Source organism: Mustela lutreola, chromosome 4 (genome assembly GCF_030435805.1).
Source record: "Mustela lutreola isolate mMusLut2 chromosome 4, mMusLut2.pri, whole genome shotgun sequence".
NCBI classification, from domain to species: Eukaryota; Metazoa; Chordata; class Mammalia; order Carnivora; family Mustelidae; genus Mustela; species Mustela lutreola.
The window spans coordinates 100859469-100882206 of record NC_081293.1 but is presented as its reverse complement, the minus strand read 5'-3'; the positions used below and the strand labels follow the sequence as shown (position 1 = coordinate 100882206).

The 22738-nt window shown below is 45.5% G+C and overlaps 1 protein-coding gene across 2 annotated transcripts in view; it reads left to right on the top strand.

Moving 5' to 3' along the window:
• The window catches only part of EGFR (epidermal growth factor receptor), a 203795-nt gene that overhangs the window by 155641 nt on the left and 25416 nt on the right, over positions 1-22738 (top strand). For both annotated transcript variants that reach the window (XM_059170603.1, XM_059170604.1), the window contains exons 9-19: positions 956-1082; positions 1178-1251; positions 2062-2152; positions 5071-5270; positions 6170-6302; positions 8296-8386; positions 10625-10782; positions 12945-12983; positions 15490-15631; positions 16469-16591; positions 17274-17372. In XM_059170603.1, coding sequence (XP_059026586.1) covers positions 956-1082; positions 1178-1251; positions 2062-2152; positions 5071-5270; positions 6170-6302; positions 8296-8386; positions 10625-10782; positions 12945-12983; positions 15490-15631; positions 16469-16591; positions 17274-17372 — 1277 coding nt within the window. The remainder of the gene's footprint in view (positions 1-955; positions 1083-1177; positions 1252-2061; positions 2153-5070; positions 5271-6169; positions 6303-8295; positions 8387-10624; positions 10783-12944; positions 12984-15489; positions 15632-16468; positions 16592-17273; positions 17373-22738) is intronic.

Sequence of the window (22738 nt, the reverse complement as noted above, 5' to 3'; positions counted from 1 at the left end):
TTTATCTGATAAAAGTTATTATAGTATTCCCTATGACGTAATGTAAGACAGCCATTAAAAATCATGTTCGTAAATAGTTTTTATAATATGAGGAACATTCACAGCAGAAGATGTAAAAGAAACAAAACACACAAAAACCCGACATAATCTGGTATGACATAACCCTGGAGGGTAGCTGGAAATAACATTTCTCAAAATATCCAGTGGAAACTCTGGTCATTTTGGTCCCTTGATTCTACTTTGCAGCATTCTCAAATGAACACATCTTGCTCTTTTTAATAAAAATAATCCAGATCCATTGGTTCTTTAAAATAGACAATGAGGTGTGCCTGGGTGGCTCAGTGGGTTAAAGCCTCTGCCTTCAGCTTGGGTCATGATCCCATGGTCCTGGGATCGAGCCCCGCATCAGGCTGTCTGCTCAGCAGGGGGGCCTGCTTCCCCCTCTGTCTCTGCCTGCCTCTCTGCCTACTTGTGATCTCCGTCTGTCAAATAAATAAATAAACTCTTAGAAAAAAAATAAATAAAATAGACAACAAGCTGTAACCTAGGTTAGGACCATAGAAAGTGTTGAGTTTTAGTCAGAGGAGTGGCTTGATGAGAGCTGGGCAGAGGCGGCCCTGGCGTCAGCAGCTGGATCCCACTGCCAAGGAGGGATGGGGGAGAGCAATTGGGCTAAGTCCTAAAGTGGGAATATCGTGAGGAGGAGAATGCAAGCCCAGCTGAGGGCATCACCAGCCATGAGGATGCCATCGCCTTCTCCAGCCACCCAAAGCCCAAGCCCTCACCCTCATTACTGATACCAGCGGGCCTGCATTCCTGTCGAAGGAATGAGTGATGGCCTGCAGGGACGGACTCATGGCTACAATTCTCTTCCTGCTCTCCTCTGCGCGGGGAACCCGAGCTCTTCTGAATTCAACATATGTGAAGGGAATAAACATCTCCCTTATCTTTACAGTGTGTAATGGAATAGGCATTGGCGAATTTAAAGACACGCTTTCCATAAATGCTACAAATATTAAACACTTCAAAAATTGCACGTCAATCAGCGGAGATCTTCATATCTTGCCTGTAGCGTTTAGAGGGTAAGTAACAGAGGAAGTGACTGGAACAGGGAAACGCAAAATCCACTTTGTTCACGGGCAGACACGGTTAATGATCATTCTGTTACTTGTTTCAGTGACTCCTTCACGCGTACTCTGCCTCTCGATCCAAAGGAACTGGACATTCTAAAAACTGTAAAGGAAATAACAGGTGTGTGCGGCTACCATGTCACATGAACATGAATGGGAAATGGGTGTTTTAGAGAGAGAACTGGTGGCTGCCTCTGCTTCTCTCTCAGCATCATAAAAACATTTCTTCTGAACTTCTACCATTAATGACTCGTGAGTTCTTTGATAGTTTTCATGATCGCAATTTCCCCTGCATGGAAGAGGTGAACACTTTAATCAGAGCCTTGAGTCATCCCTGTGAACATGTTTCATCCTCGTCTTCTCAGCCCTGGCCAGACGTCCTGATGACCCAGTGACGTTTGAGGGTGGGGGGAAAAGAAGGGCAGAACCCTGAGGGAACAACATAGGCTCTCGGGCCCACAGACTGGCCCTCATGTGCCTGCCCTCCCCCCTAAAAAGGGAGTAATTGAACCTAAATAACAAGACTGTTTTGAGGATTGGAATTAAGTAAGGAAAATATGTGAATCTCCTTCTGTGTGCTGATAGCTCAAACATGGCGGTTGCTGTCAAGAGCAGAGAGGGTTAGGTTCATCAGCTTTGGAGCCCAGCCCAGCTATCAGGGCCATGGCACCATGGGATGGCTGTGGTGGAAGTTGGGTGGTAGGAGAGATGCAGCAAGCGATGGGAATTCTATAAGAGAGGCAGGTGCCCACTGTAAAATTGTGCCTGGGCTTCTATCTACCCATGGGTAGATTCTTGGCGAAGATAACAAAAAGAATCAAATCAAATCTTCACCTCTCCTGCTCAAATAACAATGTCTCAAGATTCCTAAAATGTCTCCTAAAGACATTTCTAAGTGGTGGGTGTCTGAGCCTTCCTCTTGCCTTTCTAGGGTTTCTGCTGATTCAGGCCTGGCCTGAAAACAGAACTGACCTCCATGCTTTTGAGAACCTAGAAATCATACGTGGAAGAACAAAGCAACAGTAAGTTGACCCTGCACAAAGCCTGGTAGATTATTTATTTATCTATTCTGAAGATAAGAGTCCATGAAGAGTTCGAAATTAGACTTACACAACTGTTATAAAGACCCTCCAGAGAGCTTGCACAATTGTTAACCTCTCACCTACACATGGTACGAGGACAAAATGGCGGAATTACCATCGGTGCCATGGTGTTGACTCCAGCACCAGACATCACTCAGATTTAGCCGTTTGCCTGTGAGCGCCATGTTGCACTTAGCTGTTGCATCTTCTCAATCCCTTCTCATCTCTAACTGTCCCAACTTCTACTCTTATCCTTTATAGCCTTGACAGTTTTACCAAGTGCTGGTCAAACATTCTGTAGAATGGCTGATGTTTCCTCATGATTCGATTGAGGTTGTGCATTTTTGGCAAGAAGACCACTGAGGTGACATATCCTTATGAGCACATCTTATCAGAGGGAGTGGAGAGACTTTTTAACAATAAGTGTTTTGTTCAGGATTGCCACTTTTCCAACTCTGACAAAAAAAAAAAAAAATCACATATAAGTATCTTTGGTACGGTAAGAGTAATAATGAGTTTTGTGGGGAAGAAGAGTTTGAGAATCTCTTTGTCAAACCTGCCTTAGAAACAGTCTGATGTGGGGGCACCTGGGTGGCTCAGTTGTTCAGCTTCTGCCTTTGGCTCAGGTAATGATCCCAGGGTCCTGAGATCAAGCCCCACATCGGGCTCCCTGCGCAGCGGGAAGCCTGCTTCTCCCTCCACCCTTCCCTCCGCTTGTGTTCCCTTTCTCTCTGTGTCGCTCTCTGTCAAAATTTATTTTAGGAGCGCCTGGGTGGCTCAGTGGGTTAGAGCCTCTGCCTTCGGCTCAGGTCCTGGGATCGAGCCCCGCATCAGGCTCTCTGCTCAGCAGGGAGCCTGCTTCCCTCTCTCTGCCTCTGCCTGCCTCTCTGCCTACTTGTGATCTCTGTCCATCAAATAAAAAATTAAAAAAAAAAAACCTTAATAATCTACCAAAAAAATTGTTTTAAAATTTCTAAAAAAAAAAAAACTCTGATGCTTAGAAATATTACTCGTTAATTGACCCTAAACATGATACTCAATATTAAAGAATATCAGAACAAGTACACATAAAATATATATTGCTTTTTAAAAACCATCTTGGCTTTGCATCTCTGATACTAACTGCACAGAAAAACCCTTTTGTTCTGAGTTCTCAAAAATATTTCTTTTGCCCAAGATTAATGCAGAGACAAGAGAGATCAGTTTTTTTGGGTGACAGGGATGTACCACTTGACTTAGTTTTAGGAATTTAAATAAAATTAGAATCACTTTTTTTTTTCTTTTCACATTTAATGAGGAGTCCAGTGATACACAGGGACAGGGTGACCACCAGCTCCAGGTGTGGCTCACCAGGGGAAGGGGACTCCGGCTTTGTTCAAGGGTCTAGGCTTCTGTGGGCACATGGCAAGAGAGAATTTCTAAATGGTAGTGCTACACAGGTCTCCTACACAGGCCTCCTCGCTTTCCTCAGGAGCCAGGTTGTGGGAAGGGAGGAGGAGGATGGTGTTGGAAGAGAAAGAGAAACAAGGAGAGCAGGAATGTCCACATTAAACTTGTCATTTTACCTGATATCTCCTCATTCAGTGCTGTCTCCACTGGTCCATTTTCTGTCCTGGTGTCCCGTGAGCTTCCTAAAAGTACAGATCTCTTTCCTATGGTTTTCCATCATTTGCACACAACAACCAAGCTGAAGGTATCCAAAGTCTTCTGTGCTCTGGCCTCCTCCACCTTCCCCAGACCTCTTGCCCAGGCCTCCCCACTTTCAGGTTTCTGCTCCAGTAGAAGCCCCTGGTTCTCAGCACCTATCAGCTGCTTTCTTGCCTTCCTGCCCTGCCTGGTGGTCCAAGACTTCCCTCCCTTCAGCGTGAATTACTTTCATCCAGTCACTTGATGGAAACCCATTGATAGACATATAGAGTTCTAGCACAGAGTTGGGTCGTTTGAATGTTTGTTCAATAAATGGATGGGTGGTGAATGGATCAGTGCATCAGTGGATGGATGGATGGATGGATGGATGGATGGATGGATGAGTGGGTGGTTGGATGGACGAATCCATGAATGAATGGATGGATGAGTGGGTAGATGGGTGGATGGATGGCTGGATGGGTGAGTGGGTGGACGGATTGTGAATCCATGGATGAATACATAGATGAGTGGTAGTTGGATGGATAGGTGGATGTGTGGATGCATAGATGAGTACATAGATGGGTGGAGATAGATGAACAGAGAGGCGGAAGGCTGGATGGATGGACGCATGCATCCATAGATAAGTGGATGGACAAGTCGAGAGACAAATGGGTGAGTGGGTGGATGGATTGTGAATCCATGGATGAATAGATAGGTGAGTGGGCAAATGGACAGATGGGTGGATGGATGGATGAATAGAGAGGTGGAAGGATGGATGGACGCATGCACGCATAGATGAGTAGATGGACCAGTGGATGGATAGATGGGTGAGTGGATGGATGGATAGATGAATGGGTGGGTGGATGGAAAAAATGAACTTGTGATTTTTTTTTCAAGTATTTGGATATTTAAAAGGTTAGATAGAACATACTTTCAATCCCCAGGCCAAAAAAAAAAAAAAAAAAGCAGTAAATATAATAATGACATTAACATTTATTCAGCCCCCCATATGCCACTGAAGTCAAAAATACTAAGTAAACAAGGAACTGGCTTTTCCCTATTGCTTAAAAAAAACCTCTTGTAAGTTGCAATAAAGACATACTACAGTATAACTTACAGTCGCTGGCAAGCAGTTTGTAGTAAACATCAGGTGGTCCAGAAAATAAAAATAAGGTTTTAAGTGATAGAATCTTTTTGCAATTGTTCACCTTATGTTTCTTTTTCCACTGTAGTGGTCAGTTTTCTCTTGCGGTCGTCGGCCTGGACATAACGTCCTTGGGTTTACGCTCCCTCAAGGAGATCAGTGATGGGGATGTGATCATCTCGGGAAACAAAAAATTGTGCTATGCGAATACAATAAACTGGAAAAAACTATTTGGGACTTCAAGTCAGAAAACCAAAATTATAAACAACAAAGATGAAAAAGGCTGCAGTAAGTAATCACTCTGGCTGATTGTGGAGATGATTCCCTTGGGTCGTTTATTTTAATCTAGAATATTCCCAAACATTTCAATTACATTTTCATTCCTGAAGAAGCAGATTAAAAGAAATCTGTGTATTCCTAATTTGTGAAGTTACCATATCAAATTCCTTGGAATTGTTTCCAGTTCGCGTATTTCACAGGATGAATTTGCCTTGAGGCTTAAGCTATCGATTATTTGTAATTAATGGAAATCAATTTTGTATTATTTTACCTGTTAGCCATAGGTTTCTCCCTGTTCATTTCAGCCTCTGATGACTGTAGCTAGCAACACACATGCACACGCCTGCAGATAGAATGAACATTTTATGCTGACATTTCCTAGTCTGATTAGGGAGCCATAGGACACTGTGGAAGCTGGGCATGTGCACTGCTTGGTCACTGGGACAAGCAGGTCTGCGTTCATGCCCCAATTCTAGCCCTTCCTAGCTTCCAGACCTTGATCGGTTTACATAGTTTCTTCAGGCTTTGGCTTTCTCAGTGATTCTTGCCGTTAGTGAGAGAATGAAATGAAATTTTTACATGTTAAACTCTTGGCCCAGTGCCCAGCACATGGCAGGAACCACAAACCTTCCCAGTGTTTCCATCAGCTGTGACATTCATCAGCGGAATGCTGCCCAGGTCCAGTCCAGGAACTCTTGACTCCCACTGGGGAGAATGGAACTTGCATTTGACCTCGAGAAGCCAATTGGGTGTCCCTGCTTCTTGGCACCCCTCCCCCTCTGCACGTCCATGCTGCTCAAGGTCACAAAGGACCCAGCACCTCATTTACCGGTGTGGGTGCGTTCACGCTTGGCCCCTCTAGTCACAGTGCTGCAGCTGACCCCTTGTGGCTCACCCTGTCTTCCCAGAGGCCATGGGCCACGTCTGCCATCCTTTGTGCTCATCAGAGGGCTGCTGGGGCCCAGAGCCGAAAGACTGTGTGTCCTGCAGAAACGTCAGCCGGGGCAAGGAATGTGTGGAGAAGTGCAATGTTCTGGAGGGGTAAGGTTCTTTTGTAACCCCTTGATTTTGCTAAAAGATAAGGAGATTGTTTTTCTAGGTTTATGGTTGTTCACATTGATCCTATTGCTTTTTTTTTCCTTCTTCCTTTTTTTTTTTTTTTTTTTTTTTTTGTCGTGTATTTGTTGACAGCTGTTTATCACACAAGGAAATGAACAAACGTTTTTCATGACTTATGCCAGTTCACCAATTTATAGAGTCTCTGTTTTGGAAATCTCTGCTATTTTTCTAAGCCACACAGAGTTCCCAAGACAGACGAAAAAGTCATAAGTGGTTCATATGGCCGAGACCACAGTCATCTAGACTTTTCTTTGCGAGACACTCTCCCTACTGTGTCCAAAGCAATATAAATTACATTTCCTCATTAATTTTTTGTTTTATGTTCAAGAAATATTGAACCATGCATATAACTTTAAATGTAACCATGGACAAAGGAATAAACAACCACATAACCACTCTTGAATTTATCTGCAATCAGTAGAAGTACAGTCTGTCGATTCTCTGGGAATCTTGAGATGGATATAAAGCTTTGAAGGTCCTCGAATAATGACTAAAAATAAATAGGAAAGTACAATTGAAGGACAGAGGCAGAAGCTTTTTTTTTTTTTTTTTTTTTTTTTAATTTAAAGAACAGGAAATTTTGTCAGAGAGAAGGAGCCATAGGAATTACATATGAGTACAGGAAACCTCCCTTCTTGTTTCACTGTCGGGGTCTGGGCCATAGCACAGATCCAGAAATATTCAGGAGCAAGATGAGAAGACCAAGTCCAGTTCTGTACAAACCCTTTAGCAGGTCGGCTCAGTAACCTGACCGAGTACGTTGTATAATTGACAGTGTTATTTCAACAAGAAATATCCGTGCAATCCTTACTGCTCCAAAAGAGACACAAGTCTCATGGTTTCTACATCGTTTTAAAGAGAGATGGAACTGGGGCACCTGGGTGGCTCAATGGGTTAAGCATCTGCCTTCGGCTCAGGTCATGATCCCAGGGTCCTGGGATAGAGCCCCTGCTCATCGGGTTCTCCCACACCCCCTCCCCCAACCCACCACTTGTGTGCACTCTCTCTCTCACATAAATAATACAATCTTTAAAAAAGGCGGGGGGGGGAATTTAAATAACCATGTTGGTGGTCCCTTTCTGTTAAGAATGTCGTTGTCTGGTAGCAAGTACTCAGCCTGCAGGATGGGCTCCTCCCACAGGTGTTATAACTCAGGGAAGAAGGGAAGGAAAGAACTAATTGGGCATATTTGGTTTAATTGAGGACATGAGGGAGGACTTAGGGAACATGTTGAGGGGTGTAAACACTCCTCGTTCACTGGAGTGAAGACCTGTAGTTAATTCCCAGGCAGCTTTCAACCTCAGTAGCTGCCACCACTGTTCTGTCTTTTCAATCCAACGTGGTCTTCTTGCTTAACATTGATCTGGACATCCTGAGGAATAGCGAAACTCTTACAAGCAAAATTTTTCACACCTGTATTGCACACTTACGGTTTTTGTTAATAACCATGGAGTACGTTCTAACGTCTTTCCTTTCTTTTCCTGTACATTAATCTACGGTTAATCATTTTTCTCCAGCTTGCTTTAAATATCCATGAATCTGATGTTGGGGATGAGGTCACCTCTTAAGGACTATGACCTTTTTCATGTATTGGCTTGTTTGCCTAAGAGACAAAAACTGCGCCTTGTAGAATAATGCAGGGAAGATGTTTGGATTATGAATGAAGCTTGTGTATTTGTTGAGGGGAAAGATGACCAAGGATTCAGTTAATACAGTCACTTTATGATCTCACAGTAGAGTCCTGATTCCCCACAGCTGCATGTTGACCTGAAATTTTTTGGTATTGCTGGAAAAGAGGATTTGCATCCTCTGAAATTTCAGATGGATCAACTGAGATGGTTGTAGCCACCCAGCATTTTGAAGCAGGATCTCTGGAGACGGAGACGGTGCTGATCAGTTTCCTTTCTTCTCTCAGGGAGCCAAGGGAGTTTGTGGAGAACTCCGAGTGTATACAGTGCCATCCGGAATGCCTGCCCCAGCCCATGAATGTAACCTGCACGGGACGGGTGAGGAGTGCGTTTGATGTTAGCCCCTCCTACATCGTAGGGAGAAGGCTCCCAGCAGTAGAGCCACAACACTGAGCCAACATGTGACCTCACAGCTGCGTCCCAGAGAGGCTGTGGTTGAGCTGACGTCATCACACACCCCATTGCGCAGGAGCACTCACCTTTCCTGTCCAACACCTCCTAACAAGTTTAATAACATCTACTCTTTCACCAACAGGCCTGTGGTAGACTGCATACCTTGTCAGCCAGTTGTCACCATTTCTGACATCTGTCGTCACTGCTTCGTCACTTTAATCAAACATCCTCAATTCTGATTTAACATCAGTTCACAACTATTCAAAGCATTTTTTTTATTTCATGTAAATCTTTATCTTTTTTATTATGTTCCATTAGCCAGCATATAACACTTTGTTACAATTTGATGGAGGGTTCAACAGTTCATTAGCTGTGTATAACACCCAGTGCTCATCATATCACGTGCCCTCCTTAATGCCCATCACCCAGCTACCCAATCCCCCCACCCCTTCTGAAACCCTCAGTTTGTTTCCCAGAGTCCAGAGTCTCTCGTGGTTTGTCTCCCTCTCCGATTTCTTCCCATTCGGTTTTCCCTCCCTTCCCCTGTGGTCCGCCACACTATTCCTTATGTTCCACATATGAGTGAAACCATACGATAATTGTCATTCTCTGACTGACTTATCTTACTTAGCATAATCCTCTCCAGTTACATCCCCTTCAACGTAATGGTACATATTCATCCTTTCTGATGGCTGAGTAAATTCCATTGTATACATGAACCACATCTTCTTTATCCTGTCATCTGTTGAAGGGCATCTCAGCTTCTTCCACAGTTTGGCTATTGTGGACATTGCCACTATGAACACTGGGGTGCATGTGCCCCTTCTTCTCACAACATCTGTATCTTTGGGGTAAATACCTAGTAGTGCAACTGCTGGGTCATAGGGTAGCTCTATTTTTAATGTCTTGAGGAACCTCCACGCTGTTTTCCAGAGTGGCTTCCCCAGCTTGCATTCCCACCAACAGTGTAAGAGGGGTTCCCTTTCTCCACATCCTCGCCAACATCTGTTGTTTCCTACCTTGTTAATTTTTGCCATCTAACCAGTGTAAGGTGTTATCTCATTGTGGTTTTGATTTGTATTTCCTGATGCCGATTGATGTTCAACATTTTTTCATGTGTCTGTTAACCATTTGTATATCTTCTTTGGAGAAGTGTCTGTTCATGTCTTATGCCCATTTCTTGACTTTTTTGTGTGTGTTTTTTGTGTGTGTTGAGTTTGAGAAGTTCAAAGCATTTCTAAAGAAACACCTAGCAAAACTTTCCAAAATTCAGTTTTCTATCTACATTGTATTTTAAAGAATAGAAATGAGAATTCAGGTCCCCCATCACACCAGTATCCTAACTATAGTTAATCCTTAATATTATGTTTAAGGACATGTGTGTGGATTTGAGCTTCAACAGCCATATGTAAATCTACTAATTAAAAACGTTTTTCAGAAGTTGTCTCTGAATTGGGCAGAAGGCTGTGTTTTGAGGCATAGGCTGCCAACATGGCAGGTTACAAAGTAAACCAATGGTTTATAAGTTCACATGGTGTTAGGGTACATTTTCATCGAGATAAATCAGTTGGTGATACTGACTTTAGTCATCTGATGGCTCTAGTTCTGAGAACACTCAGTCTTTGGACAAAATAGGGACATCCCTCCCTGCCCATTTCATTTCAGTCCCTTTGTGAAGCGTGCAGGTACCAGAATCAAAGTTAGCACAGTCCACTGTTCATTTTGCCTCCACCTTGTTGTCCCTAAAAATACAGAGATATAGGCTTTCTTGCATTTGCCTCAGCAAGTCTGGCTTCCCACAGTCTTCCTTTAAGTTCAAACATGTTATGCAAGAAAGTTCATCTGAGCAATAAAGATGTAAATGTACTCATAGACTAATTAGATGGTTTTGACAAAGATGGATGCCCATAATCTGTTAAGCAAAATGTAATGAAGTATTTAGTATAGTTATATATGAAATGTCTTTAAAGTTGGGAAGACTTTATAGTGAGCTGTTAGCAGCGGCCCTGTCAAGCGATAGCAATCCCAGATGAGCCTGTCGTTTTTCTACTTGAAGAACTTCTATTATTATTTGGCTGTTTTCACAGTAAGTATTTTAAGTAACAAGTTCAGTTTTGAAAGAGAAAGAAACATGTATAGAGAGGTCGTCCTCGATCTTGACAGGGACCGGACAGCTGTGTCAAGTGTGCGCACTACATCGACGGCCCGCACTGCGTCAAGACCTGTCCGGCTGGCATCATGGGAGAGAACAACACCCTGGTCTGGAAGTTTGCAGACGCCAATCGCGTGTGCCACCTGTGTCATTCCAACTGTACCTATGGGTGAGTGAGAGCATGTCAGGTGAAGAAGCAGGACAGAAGTGTTTCTTGTTCTAATTACATGTAACCGAAAAGAATGAATTGAGTGGAAGATAGGGAGCAATTTTTCTGACGCAATTAAAGGATAATATGCGATGGCCTCTTTTACTTCATATTCAGCAGTCATTTCTGCAAATCAGCTTTCCCAAAGACCTCTTCATCTCGCTACTCAAATCGACTCCCTGCTAGCACCTGGCCTGTCTCCGTCCTTGCCAGTCACCTCTTCAGATGTAAACTGGCCTTTCTCAAACATCCCTGCATGTGGTCCCCAAATTCACAATTTCCATTTGCACTCACTTTGCAGAGTGTTCCCTTTTGGGGGACTGCCAGGCATGGTGAGGGATTGGGATAAAGGGAGTGAGCAGAGTTATTTTGAGTAGGGTATGAGTTTATCAGTCAGTGGTCATTCATCAATGATGCCTGTTGTCTTTGACTTTGGTTTCCATAGGAGGTAATAAAGTGTGCATCCCACAGCCTGAAAAGCCTGTGTGTGTGTGTGTGTGTGTGTGTGTGTGTGTGTGTGTGTGTGTGATGTAGAGAGGAAGGCCCAAAGGCCCTGGGGGGAAAGGAGCAGGACAGTATAGAAATGAGGGCAGGGAACAGACCCTCTCCCTCCAAGAGAAGTGTACAGATCCCAGCCCTTGACTGAGATAGGAAATGAGGTGCTCGAAGGCACCCCCATCCCATTCGCAATTTGAAATGTAGTCCTTCATCCTTTCCCAGGCCACGAAATGGTCATCTCCCCTGCCTCCTTTTTCAAACTAAAATACAGCTGACACCCAATGTTATATTTGTTTTAGGTGTAGAAGATAGTGACTCGACAATACCATTCATTATGCAGGGCTCACCACAAAAAGTGTAGTCACCACCTGTCACCAGACAGAATTGTTACATTATTGACTGTATTTTCTATGCTGTACTCCTTATCCCCATCACTTAGTTGTTACAACTGGAAGTTTGTAGCTCTTAACCCCTTCACCCGTTATGTCCCTCCCCCTTACGCCCTTTCCTCTGGTAACCACAGGTTTGTGGTATTTATGTATTTACGTGTATTTATGAGTCTATCTCTGTTGTTGGTGTGTTCGTTTGTTTTTTTGTTTTTTTTTAGGCCCTATATATAGATGAACTCTTACAGTATTTGTCCTTCTGTCTGACTCATTTCAGTTAGCATCACGCTCTGTCGGTCCATCCATGCACAACAGCATGAGTTGTCTTTTCCGTTTAATTAGAGTATTTTGCTTTCCTACTGATGTTTGTATTGGCAAATGCTGCTGTTCTCAGAGCCCACGGATTCTGCCTTTTTACATCATCCTGTAATTGAAATAAGGGATGGTGGCCTCCCCCACTAGAATGGGAGCCCAGCAGCTCAGGGGTCATGGAAGACCAGGGCTGACTCTGATGCATGTAACACATTTCGGTTGTTTCGGAGGGAATGAAGCCAGCTCCTCCCCTCACCCCTGGCTTTCTGGGTCTGAAATCATCACTGTCATTTCCCTGCCACCGAGACTTGTCTTCCCTCATCTGTTCCTCCCTACCTGCTCCTTGATCAGTTTGGCTCTAGTCTTGGGCCCTCTACTCCCCAGCCCATATGGACATCCCAGAGCCTGACGTGAGACAACTATACCTATATCACGAGGTGTACATCAAAACATCTTAATAGCAAAGGCCAGAAACTGTCCCCTTGGCTCAATGCTGGAACAGTCCCTGTCACAGAGTACACACTCAGAAATACTTGCTGGGAGAATGAATAAATGAAACAATGCAAAGTAGATTAACCACAGCCACAAAATGGGGATTGCTGGTGATCTTAATGATTGGAGAGTAATTTAAACGTGTTGCCTTGTGACTTAATTAAAAACTCTCTAAGAGCCGCCTGGGTGGCTCAGTCAGCTAAGCATCTGCCTTAAACTGGGGTCATGATCCCAGCATCCTGGGATCGAGACCTACATGCTTCTCCTCCCTCTGTCCCTCCCCCCTGCTCATGCTTTCTCTTTCTCGCTCTCTCTCTCCACTCTCTCTCAAATAAATAAAATATCCAAAGGGGGGAAAAAAAAAAAAAAAACCTCAGACAAAATACTGAAGAAGCAGAGTGATTCAAATGTGTGTTCTTCTCTCCATTCCTACAGCTGTGACGGGCCAGGTCTTGAAGGCTGTACGATAGAAGGGTAAGTGTCGTAACGGTGTCCAGCGGACCTTCTCAGAAATGTCCAAAGACTGTGTGGGCAGAGACAATACTTTCCCACACTTTTCTTTTCTCTTCTTTTCTTTTCTTTTTAAGATTTTATTTATTTATTTGGCAGACAGAGATCACAATTAGGCAGAGAAGCAGGCAGAGAGAGAGGAAGGGAAGCAGGCTCCCCGCTGAGCAGAGAGCCCGATGTGGGGCTCGATCCCAGGACCCTGGGATCATGACCTGAGCCAAAGGCAGGGGCTTTAACCCACTGAGCCACCCTGGTGCCCTACTTTCCCGCATTTCTGATCGCCTTCTGCATTGACAGGTTCTTCTCTGGGCCAGCATAGCATCCCTGGCTGAGACCACCCTGCGGATTCTCCCCACCTCTCCCCTGCCTACTTTGTTAGTGTGTTCGGGGGAGGGGACACAGGGTATGAGCAGTGGGACCTGGCTCTGTGTGGCACTAGCACTCAGTGCCCAGTGCTTCTCTTTACATGGAGCCTATTTCTGACTTCTTTGGTTACACCAGTTTCCTCAGATCTTTCTCCTAGCTTCTCTTCTTTTCGTCCTTGCTGACCCAGTGGACCGCATCTCAGACCTTCAAGTTTGATGAAAGAGCTCCAGCTTGAGGTCATTTTTCTCCCCAACTAACCTATTCTAAACAGTGACTTCCTTTAGCATTTCAATTCTGATTCATTTGCCATCATTGCTTGAAATGCTGTACTAAGAAAAGCAGAACTGGGAATTCCTGGTCAGACTCATCAGGAAAGAGTATGTGGTATTATCAATTAACAATGTCAAGCAAGGAATCGGAATTAGGCACAAGGCACCTCTTTGCCATTCCTGACATAACCCAACACTAACCGAATTTCCAGGCATCTCTTCCATTTCTAGTAATGTCTACACAGTCCCTTCTTCAACGACCTGGCTTCCGTGTTGGCTGACTCTTCTGCCCCAGATTTAGCCATGATAATAAATCCTACCTACTATCAAGTGAAACATGAAAGACGAGTAAGGCAGTTTCTCAGAGATAAAGATTTCCTTTCATCCTTTCCTCTTTGCTGAGCCTACATCAGCAAAATTTGTCCTATCTTCACACTATAATCAGTACATTCATAATGAGGTTTTTCATCAAAGCCCCACCTTGAAACTAGTCTGTGACCATTCATTGTTATATAGACTCTACTTTTTCTTCTCTTCTTATTCACTTACCCTTACTATAGCTCCCCACGGAACCCATGCGTACTCTGTAATTATTCTTTGTATCATTTTAGTGTTCCTTTCAATATAGTAAAAACTCATTAATGCAAACTGCATTAATTGAGGAGATGGCATAATGCAGGAGACAAGTTTTGCATTCACTAAGGAGAAAGTGTTGTAGATACCATTTTCATGGAGCACCTTTGACCCACTGACAAGAAATTTGTAAGGATGCTGGGATAGTTATGTGCTAATGATGCTAATTAATCTTTGATATTCATTAACATTTCTTCCAGAAAATATGAAGCTTGCCAGAAGCTCAAAGGGGATAGATACTTAAGAATAATAATTTTATAAAGATTCTAAATTCAGAATCCACAAATCCAGATAGCTCTTTTCCCCCAGTGAACTCCAGAACTTCTGTTGGAGGTTTTTGCCGTCCCTGAAATCGAGCACACCCATAGTGGGAAAAAGGAGTGCTGTAAAGTGGTTTGCTGATACACGGTGACATCACTGATTTATGACGATCATGCTTTTTATGGTTAAAGCCTATCACTTTATAACCTCCCCCACGCTTATTCATAAAGCATTCCACAGGGCTGTGGTCCCATCTTGAAAGCCAAGGACCCTTCAAAGAGGCTGAACGTTATGGAAAGGGTGCCTTCACCCAGGCAAGCCAGGAGACAATGCATGTTTTATGCAGTGGCCTTCTAGTTCAGATGAATGGAGAGATTCTGGGGGTAAATGCAGATTCATATGAAAAGCATTATGGGAGTCTGAGTTACTTTTTGAATTTTGTGGATTCTTAATCAGTAGATTAAAATACAGTTGTCATATGGAGATGTCCGAAGGATACCTCAATTTAAAAAAATGTAAAAAAGCTGGGAGGGAGGACCTTCTAATGCTCAAGAAGGTGGAAACACTACCCTAGAAACTCTTGATGTTCTTTCCTCTGTTTAGAAGCCACATGGTACCTACTTTCTGAGATGATGTTGATTGATGTCAAAGTGTCAAAAAATGTAGGAAATCATAAAATGCCAATGTAATGGGACACCTGGGTGGCTCAGTTGGTTAAGCCTCTGCCTTCGGCTCAGGTCATGATCCCAGTCCCATATCGGGCGCCTTGCTCGGCAGGGAGCCTGCTTCTCCCTCTGCCTCTGCCTGCCACTTTGTCTGCTTGTGCTCACTCTCGCTCCTCTCTCTGACAAATAAATAAATAAAATATTAAAAAAAAAAAATGTCAATGTAATGAAATCTGTCCACAGGCCTCACTTTGCCATGTCTCCCTCTCATTCCAGGAACAAGATCCCACCCATTGCCATTGGGATTGTGGGCGGCCTTTTCTTGGTGGTGATGGTGGCCCTCGGGGTGGGCCTCTTTTTGCGCCGGCGCCATATTGTCCGGAAGCGAACCCTTCGTAGACTGCTGCAAGAAAGAGAGGTGAGTGGGTGCCCAGGCCCGGCATGTCCTGCCCATGCCCCTATCCCAGCTTCCTGGACAGAAACAAGGGCTCTCCTGCCATGTCTTGCCCTTCAAGATTTTGTATTTTAAGTATATGTTTGTATTATTATGTTTTATTTCTGATGGTGGAAAAACCAGAAAGAATCTCTAAATGTCCCATTATAAACAATTAGTCCCATTTGGGTACAGCTCTGGAATGAATTAAGTCTCACAACATAGCTACCAATCTGTGGGGAGTCCTGTGTAAATACAACACGCATATATGTGTACGGAAAGGCTTGTGCATAGGTGTTGGTTCCTGGGAAGGCACGTGGTTGAGAAGCTAACTGTGGAAAATCCCATTGTCTACACAGTGCTGTTGCCTTTTCAGCTCTGTATGTGACAATGTGAATGGGTCCTCAGCTGGCATCCTCATCCTGCAGAGTGTCAGAAGCCAGAGTCCCTGGGAGGAGAGAACCACAGCAGCTCATACCATAAAGGCATTTGCGTGTTAGGATGCCCAACAGGCTACCAAAATGACCAACCCTCTGAAAGGTTTCCTCACCAAAATTCTCTCAATCCAGCTAATTGGAAGTAGAAATCGTATTTGTTGAAATGGAGCTGTTCTGTTCAAGGATTCCTGTACCAGGGAGTCCCTTTGTCAACATACCTTTCGTGAAGTTCTTTGAGAAGGTGTGCATTTCTTCTTTCGAGTGAGTGTGGCAGGTTCTTTGGGCTGAAGCACATCCACGCATGGCTGTGTCTGGGCTTGGCCAACGCCTGCTTCCACACAGGCCGGAGCATTGACCAGCGGCTTTTCTTCCTTATCTCTCACAGCTTGTTGAGCCTCTTACGCCCAGCGGAGAAGCTCCCAACCAAGCTCTCTTGAGGATCTTAAAGGAAACAGAATTCAAAAAGATCAAGGTGCTGGGCTCTGGAGCATTTGGCACGGTGTACAAGGTGAGGCCACCAGGACGCCAAGACTTCTGGGGATGTGGGTTGATGCGCAAATCCAGAGTCCTGGGCTGTCTTCTGTGTATCAACTTTATCTACTTTTGTGTTGCTCATGGTTTGGACATTCCAATGTCTTCTCCAGGTTCTCAAAAGGAAATCTTGTATAACCATGGTGACAAATTAAATGGTCCTGTGGGACCCTTATACAGTCATCAAAAGTTTCCAGGGATGATAGTGGTGACTTTGTAAAGGGGTGGGTGGCAGAGAGGGAGTCTGAAGAAGGGCTGCCTGTCACTCTGTGACAGTGTCCAAATGAAGTCCAAGTCAAAACAGCTCCTCTTAATTTGTTTTTTCTGGATCCTATTACATCAGGTCTGATTTCAGTGAGCCCGACACCCAGTATCTCAGAATTCTGGACAAAATGATCCACACTGGTGGTGTAACTGACACATGCTTAGGGTTTTTTTTTTTTTTTTAAACTAATGACTCTGATTCATGGAACGTGATAGCAGGAGAGCTGCTGAGATGTCATGGCTCCCAGCTCTGATGGCCTCAGAATACAGAGCTGTGCTTAAGGTCCCTCGCCCTTTGGGACAGGGTCACTGGTAAAGTCTGTCTGTCTCACGAGTCAGCATATTGCATAGTATGACAATTGCCAGTTAATGTCTTTTCTCCCTCCTCATCTCAGGGACTCTGGATCCCAGAAGGTGAGAAGGTTAAAATTCCCGTGGCCATCAAGGAATTAAGAGAAGCCACATCTCCGAAAGCCAACAAGGAAATTCTTGATGTAAGTTTCTCCTTTGCTCTCTAGTTTTCCACAGGCCCGGACGTCAGAAGCCACATTTTCTGGTATCTAACAGCTCACTGTCCCATTTTAGACTTCTTTTCATCATCGCATTTTAGCTGTTCACTTTTCATGTTTTTTTTTCTTTCTAGCTGCCGTTGGTGTAATTCCCTCTCAGGGTTTCTTCTGAAGAGAAGAGTCACATCTTCAATTCTGCTCTCTCTTTCTCTCCCAAAATGATAGAAACTCACAGTCGTTGAATGTCCAGCAAGGGCCAGTCTCAGGACTAGTTGCTTTGCACACACACTCACAGTGAACCCTCCTGACCAGCCTGTAGCGTTAAGAAGGTTGCTCACGTTTACGTGGTTGGCGTAGGATTCCAGCCCATCGCTATTTCTGCCTTCGAAACGCATTTCCATTTGGCTCCACCAGGTTATCTTTGAAATGGCTTTTTTAAAGGTGCCTGGGATTACAGTATGATGCTTCATAAACTCCAGAAACAGTTGCCCATCTTCCGTACTTGCCCCCAAATAATGTGTATGTTATTTCTGGTGTCCTTTTTTAGTTTCTAGAGTAAGACTTAGGAATGTTCCACAAGATTATTTTCATTTCTTTACTTTGAATCCCACTGAACTTTCTTCACCTTTTCTGAACCCTCACTAGCCAATAAAGGGGCTACATCCTCTTAAACAGAGGTTGTCCAAAAGAGGGGCCACCATGCAATGTGGGAGAGCCCGCTTTTAAGGGATACTCGGGAAAATCCACTGGACAGATGGGGTCTTGTTGTTAACACTGTTAGCCTTTGAGTATGGTGGGACATGCCAAACATTTGCTCTCGTCCCAAGGCAGAGCCAGAGAAAGAGAAGGGAGGGAGGCTTAGCGGGAGGTTAGGGAAACAGAGTCAGAAAAAACAAAATGGCCACCTCAGAAATCTAGAGAATTTAGTTGTCCTGTAGTTAGGAAGGACAAGAGCCAAATGTAATATTCCCCACTCTCACTTCTAACCCACACATTATATACCAAACAAGGCCTTTTAGAAAACTGTGTTTCGACACAGTGAACTTCCCAGTGGCATGACCACTCTAGACTCCAAATTCTTCCCACAGGCTTCTTTCCTTTACTATTATGGGGAGAGCCCCACTCTGGCACGCTTCTCAGGGAAAGATGACATATTAGTACAAGGCAACAGCCAACTGGAGATACTTATCAAGCGAAATTACAAGTTCACGTGCAGTCCTGTTAGCTTTACATCAACTCATGTCAGCGTAACCACGAGAGATACATTTGGGATGTCTCTTCAGCTAGAACCTAGAGCTGCCTCACCTATACTGTTAAACAGAAAATGTTTTTTTGCCAAATTTGCTTCCTTAATTCATTCTTCTTTATTCAAGACTTTCTAAGAAAGCTCACAGAACAACGCTGAGGTGTGGGTTTCAGCAATATTTGCGACACAGAGTAAGGGTCGCCTTTGAGGACAATGGCTCTGCTCTGGGAGGGAAGTAGTTTTCACTGCCAAGGACCTCCCAGACCCCAAAAACTGGGGGAGACCTGCTTTTGTGAGGTACAGGGTGGGGGAGATAAACACTGAGAAGTCTAAAAAGGGAGTCCCTCTTTTCCTCTTGTTTCGTCTCTCTCCGGCTCTCTTCTGTCTCCAATTTTTGGAAAAGTTTTGTTTTGTTTTGGGGTCCCCACCCCCAGTGTTCCTGGGATGTAACAGACACACAGCACAGTGTAAGCTGAATTAATACAGCAGGATGGCTTGACTTACACGGGAGTGACTGGGGTACACATTGCTGGCATCCTTCACTGCCTGTAAATCCAGTAAAAAGAAAAAGCAAAGGAAGAAAAGAAGTGTCTCCCTGCTGTGAGAACTCTTACGATCTCCTCTCTTGTACTTCTCATATACTTGACCGCAGTGAGAACTGCTTCTTCTCTCCCTCCATTATTTTATTCCCGCCTTCGTTCTGGTTTCACATCACAGCTGTTGCAGTTCCTGGGTGACGGGCTGGACGCCTTGTCATTTGCTTTTCCTGAAGCTCAGTGTGCCCAGAACTCAGGAGTCCCATCAGTGCAGCATGATGCCTGGGCCATGGGGAGCCCCTGAAGGAAAGGAGGGGCAGGGAGAGTCTGCTACATTTAGGAAGCAAAAGCCAGTGAGTCCAAGGCCAGTTTCTTTTTTTCTTTTTTTTTTTTTTTAATTTAAATGCAATTAGCCCACGTAGATGTAGTGTTCAAGAATTCATCCATTGTGTATAACACCTAGTGCCCAGCACGTCACATCCAAGGCCGGTTTCAGCAGTGAGCCAAGGAGCAGGTGAATTCTGAGACCGGACAGCCCATCAGGCTGCATGCGTCCATTGAGATGCTCACACTCCCTTGTAAATGGTTCTGCTCCTCAAATTCTTGATACTCTGATTCCTGTTCGGGGATCAGGCCCCGAAGTCCGGCATGCCCATCGGGCAGCCTCTAGTTTAAGCCGCGGCCTGAGGCTTAGCTAATTGGTACAATTTCAAAAATGTAGGGATCCTTTCTCTTCATTCCAAAAGCTAAGTATATGCCTCCCCTGAAGGAGTGGAAAATCTAGAGGAGTCCTCCCCCCCCCCCCCATTCTCAACCTAAAGTAGTTCACAGAGGAGGGAGACCAGCAAGAAGGCAGGCACCGAAGATCATCTTGGCAACGGGGACAAAGTCATAGACTTTCAAGGTCACAGAGCCTCCGAGCCATGTGACTGAGACATCAGCCTTGGGGTCTCTGAACAGGGGCGCCTGGCCGGAGCGCCCAGGTCAGAGATTGTTATAGAATACCAAGCATTCTTGCTACGAGCCACAGTACACCTTTGAGATTCCAAGATAAACAGCTAAGAACAAAGCTCGCTTTAACTTCTGCAGCGCACCAAACAGGACATACGAAGAACAGCGTCTCCATTGTCCTTGGGGGTGGGGCGGAAGTGATGACCTCGTTCTGCGGCTCTATCAGATTTTAAGAGGATGGGGATCTGGCCCAACTCCAGCCTCTGTGTGGCCCGACACCCACGCCCGGTGCTCTATTCCCCGATGCCCAGGTCCAGGTCAGCTCCTCACAGCCCCGCAACAGATGGTCTGCTCAAACTTGCTCTGGTTTGCAGATTTTTCTCTCCTCCAAAATGAATACAATATGTATCCAAATCCCAACCAGATCTTGAGAAAATAGGAGTGGCCAGAGAATTTCTTTGGTGTTATGGTTGTACGGTTTCCCAGACTTGGGGGAGAGACGTGATTTGTGCTTTTCTGGCAATCGCATGGCCTATTAATTTTTCCATAGACTTTCCAGTTTAAATTTAGGGCAGGCAGTGGAAAAAGAATGCAAACGTTTGTGTATGTGCTGTGTGTGTAGGGAGGTCCCGAGCTCTCTGGTAGCCCGGTCAGTGGAGCACTGAGCGGGGCACCACGGGAGGCCACAGGACCCGTGGGGTGACGAGGGGGCTTGCAGAGGGTGTCGCCCTTGTGGGGAGACCTACCTGGGGCCCCAGATCTGACACAGAGTGTCTCTGGTTAGCCATTCACGTCACTGGGCCTCAGAAGAAATGCACGTATGGGGCTTTCCATACTTTTTAGAAGCACATAGGGCTTTCCTACTTTTTATCAACAGCCCTGATGTTTGCAGGTCTTTCAGAATCACATGTCTGCTCTCTGATTTTGTGATATGATGTTTACAGTACAGAAGAAGAAAGGCCGGCCCAACTTGCAAGGAGAGGGCCGAACCACTCAGGAAACTTCCAGACAGCGAACATTAAAAGCTACGGGAACTTCTGTTGTTGTTAATGGAAGTGTGTCGTCTCTGGCTTGCTTTAAATTTCTGGCTTTGTGTGACTGCAGCGTAGTCCAGACCTGACATTTTGGAGGCTCTTCTATGCCTAAGTGTTCGGTACCTCTGCAAAGACAAAAGAGGAAAGACGTGGGGCCGAGGTACTCACTTGACTTGCCCAGGCAGCAGGAACATATAGGGGATACTGAGGCAGTAAATAGCAGTGTTTGTTTGCCAGCAAAAGAGAGTGCCAAAAAGCACTGAGGAAATGCTGGGAGCTGAGAATGCAGTCCTTCCAGCAAGGAGCTCAGTGGGGAGGGAGGACATTTTACAAAATCACACAAGTATTCAAGTGCAGATTATGGAGAGAGCTCCAAACCCCTCAGAACCCCCTGGAGGTTTTGTTCAAAGGGAGGCTGGGCTGGGCTGGGCTCCACCTCCTTGCCTCTCACAAGGTAGGCCTGGGTGGGGCCCAAGAATTTGCATTTGAGCAAGTTCCCGGCCAAGGAAAAAAATGACAAGATGCCAGGAGAGGTTAAGACCTGGGAATCAGGAAGGCCCCTTGGAGGAGGAGGCGGAGGCGGAGGAGGAGTCATCAGACAAGGAAAGCGGAGGTGGAAGGGCATTCCAGGCAAAGGCCCTCTTAGGGGCGAGGGCCTGAAGGAGGTTTGAGAGAGCTAGGGGGGTGGGAAGGGGGTGGTTTCTGGAGGAGGGTCAGCTGTGCTAGGCATGGGGCTGCCCAGGAACTGTGAGGCCGGAGGAGGGCTTAAGGCAAGAAACAAGGTGTGGTCTGGCTTGGGTTTAGGAATCCCTGTCTGTGCCTCCACCCCTAGCCCCACTCTGTCTTCTCCTCGGTCACCTCAGTGCTCTCATCCCAGCCACTCCGCGTCCCCAAGTCCACACCCCACCCACGGCAGTCTGGAAATACAAAAAGGAACCTCAGAGCTCCCTCTGACTGGCCATGTGGTCCCTTTCACAACTGAATTCAAGGTCACCACCTTTTGTGTTTGAAAGGGAGAATTTATGGGAGGAAAGCGAGTGTCCCCTAATTCTCGGTCTGATGGGAGAGAGGAGGGCCCTTGCTGCATGCACACTTGCCCTTCCTCTGCCCAAGACTAGGAGGAGGGTTCACATAAAGCCCACAGGCATGGATCTGGGTCCACAAAGGCTCCTGCTTTGGCAGCCAGTCGAATGAGTGGGGCACCTCGCAGAGTAGCGTGGTTTCCCATCTCGAGACTGAGGCAGAGGGCAACACAGACCACCTCTGTCCGGAAATGAATCCTGAGCTGCCGGCAGAGGCTGGGACTCCCGTTAAGTGCTGCCCTCTGTCCAGTTCAAGGCCTGAAACAGGCCCACTGGAGGGGCGTCTCCAGCCCTGGTGGGAAGCGAAGTCTGGTTCCAATGACCCCGGCCGGCCGGGAGCTTTCCTGCGGCCCTACCTCTGCGTGTGTGTTTCAGTCCAGTGGGAAAGTCGAGCCTTAGGGACCCAAACGTGGATTTTTGCAGGTGCTGACTTCTTAAACTGCGACAGAGTCCTCACCAACGCAGGCACCAGCCGCGCTCATATCCAGAGACATCAGGTCCC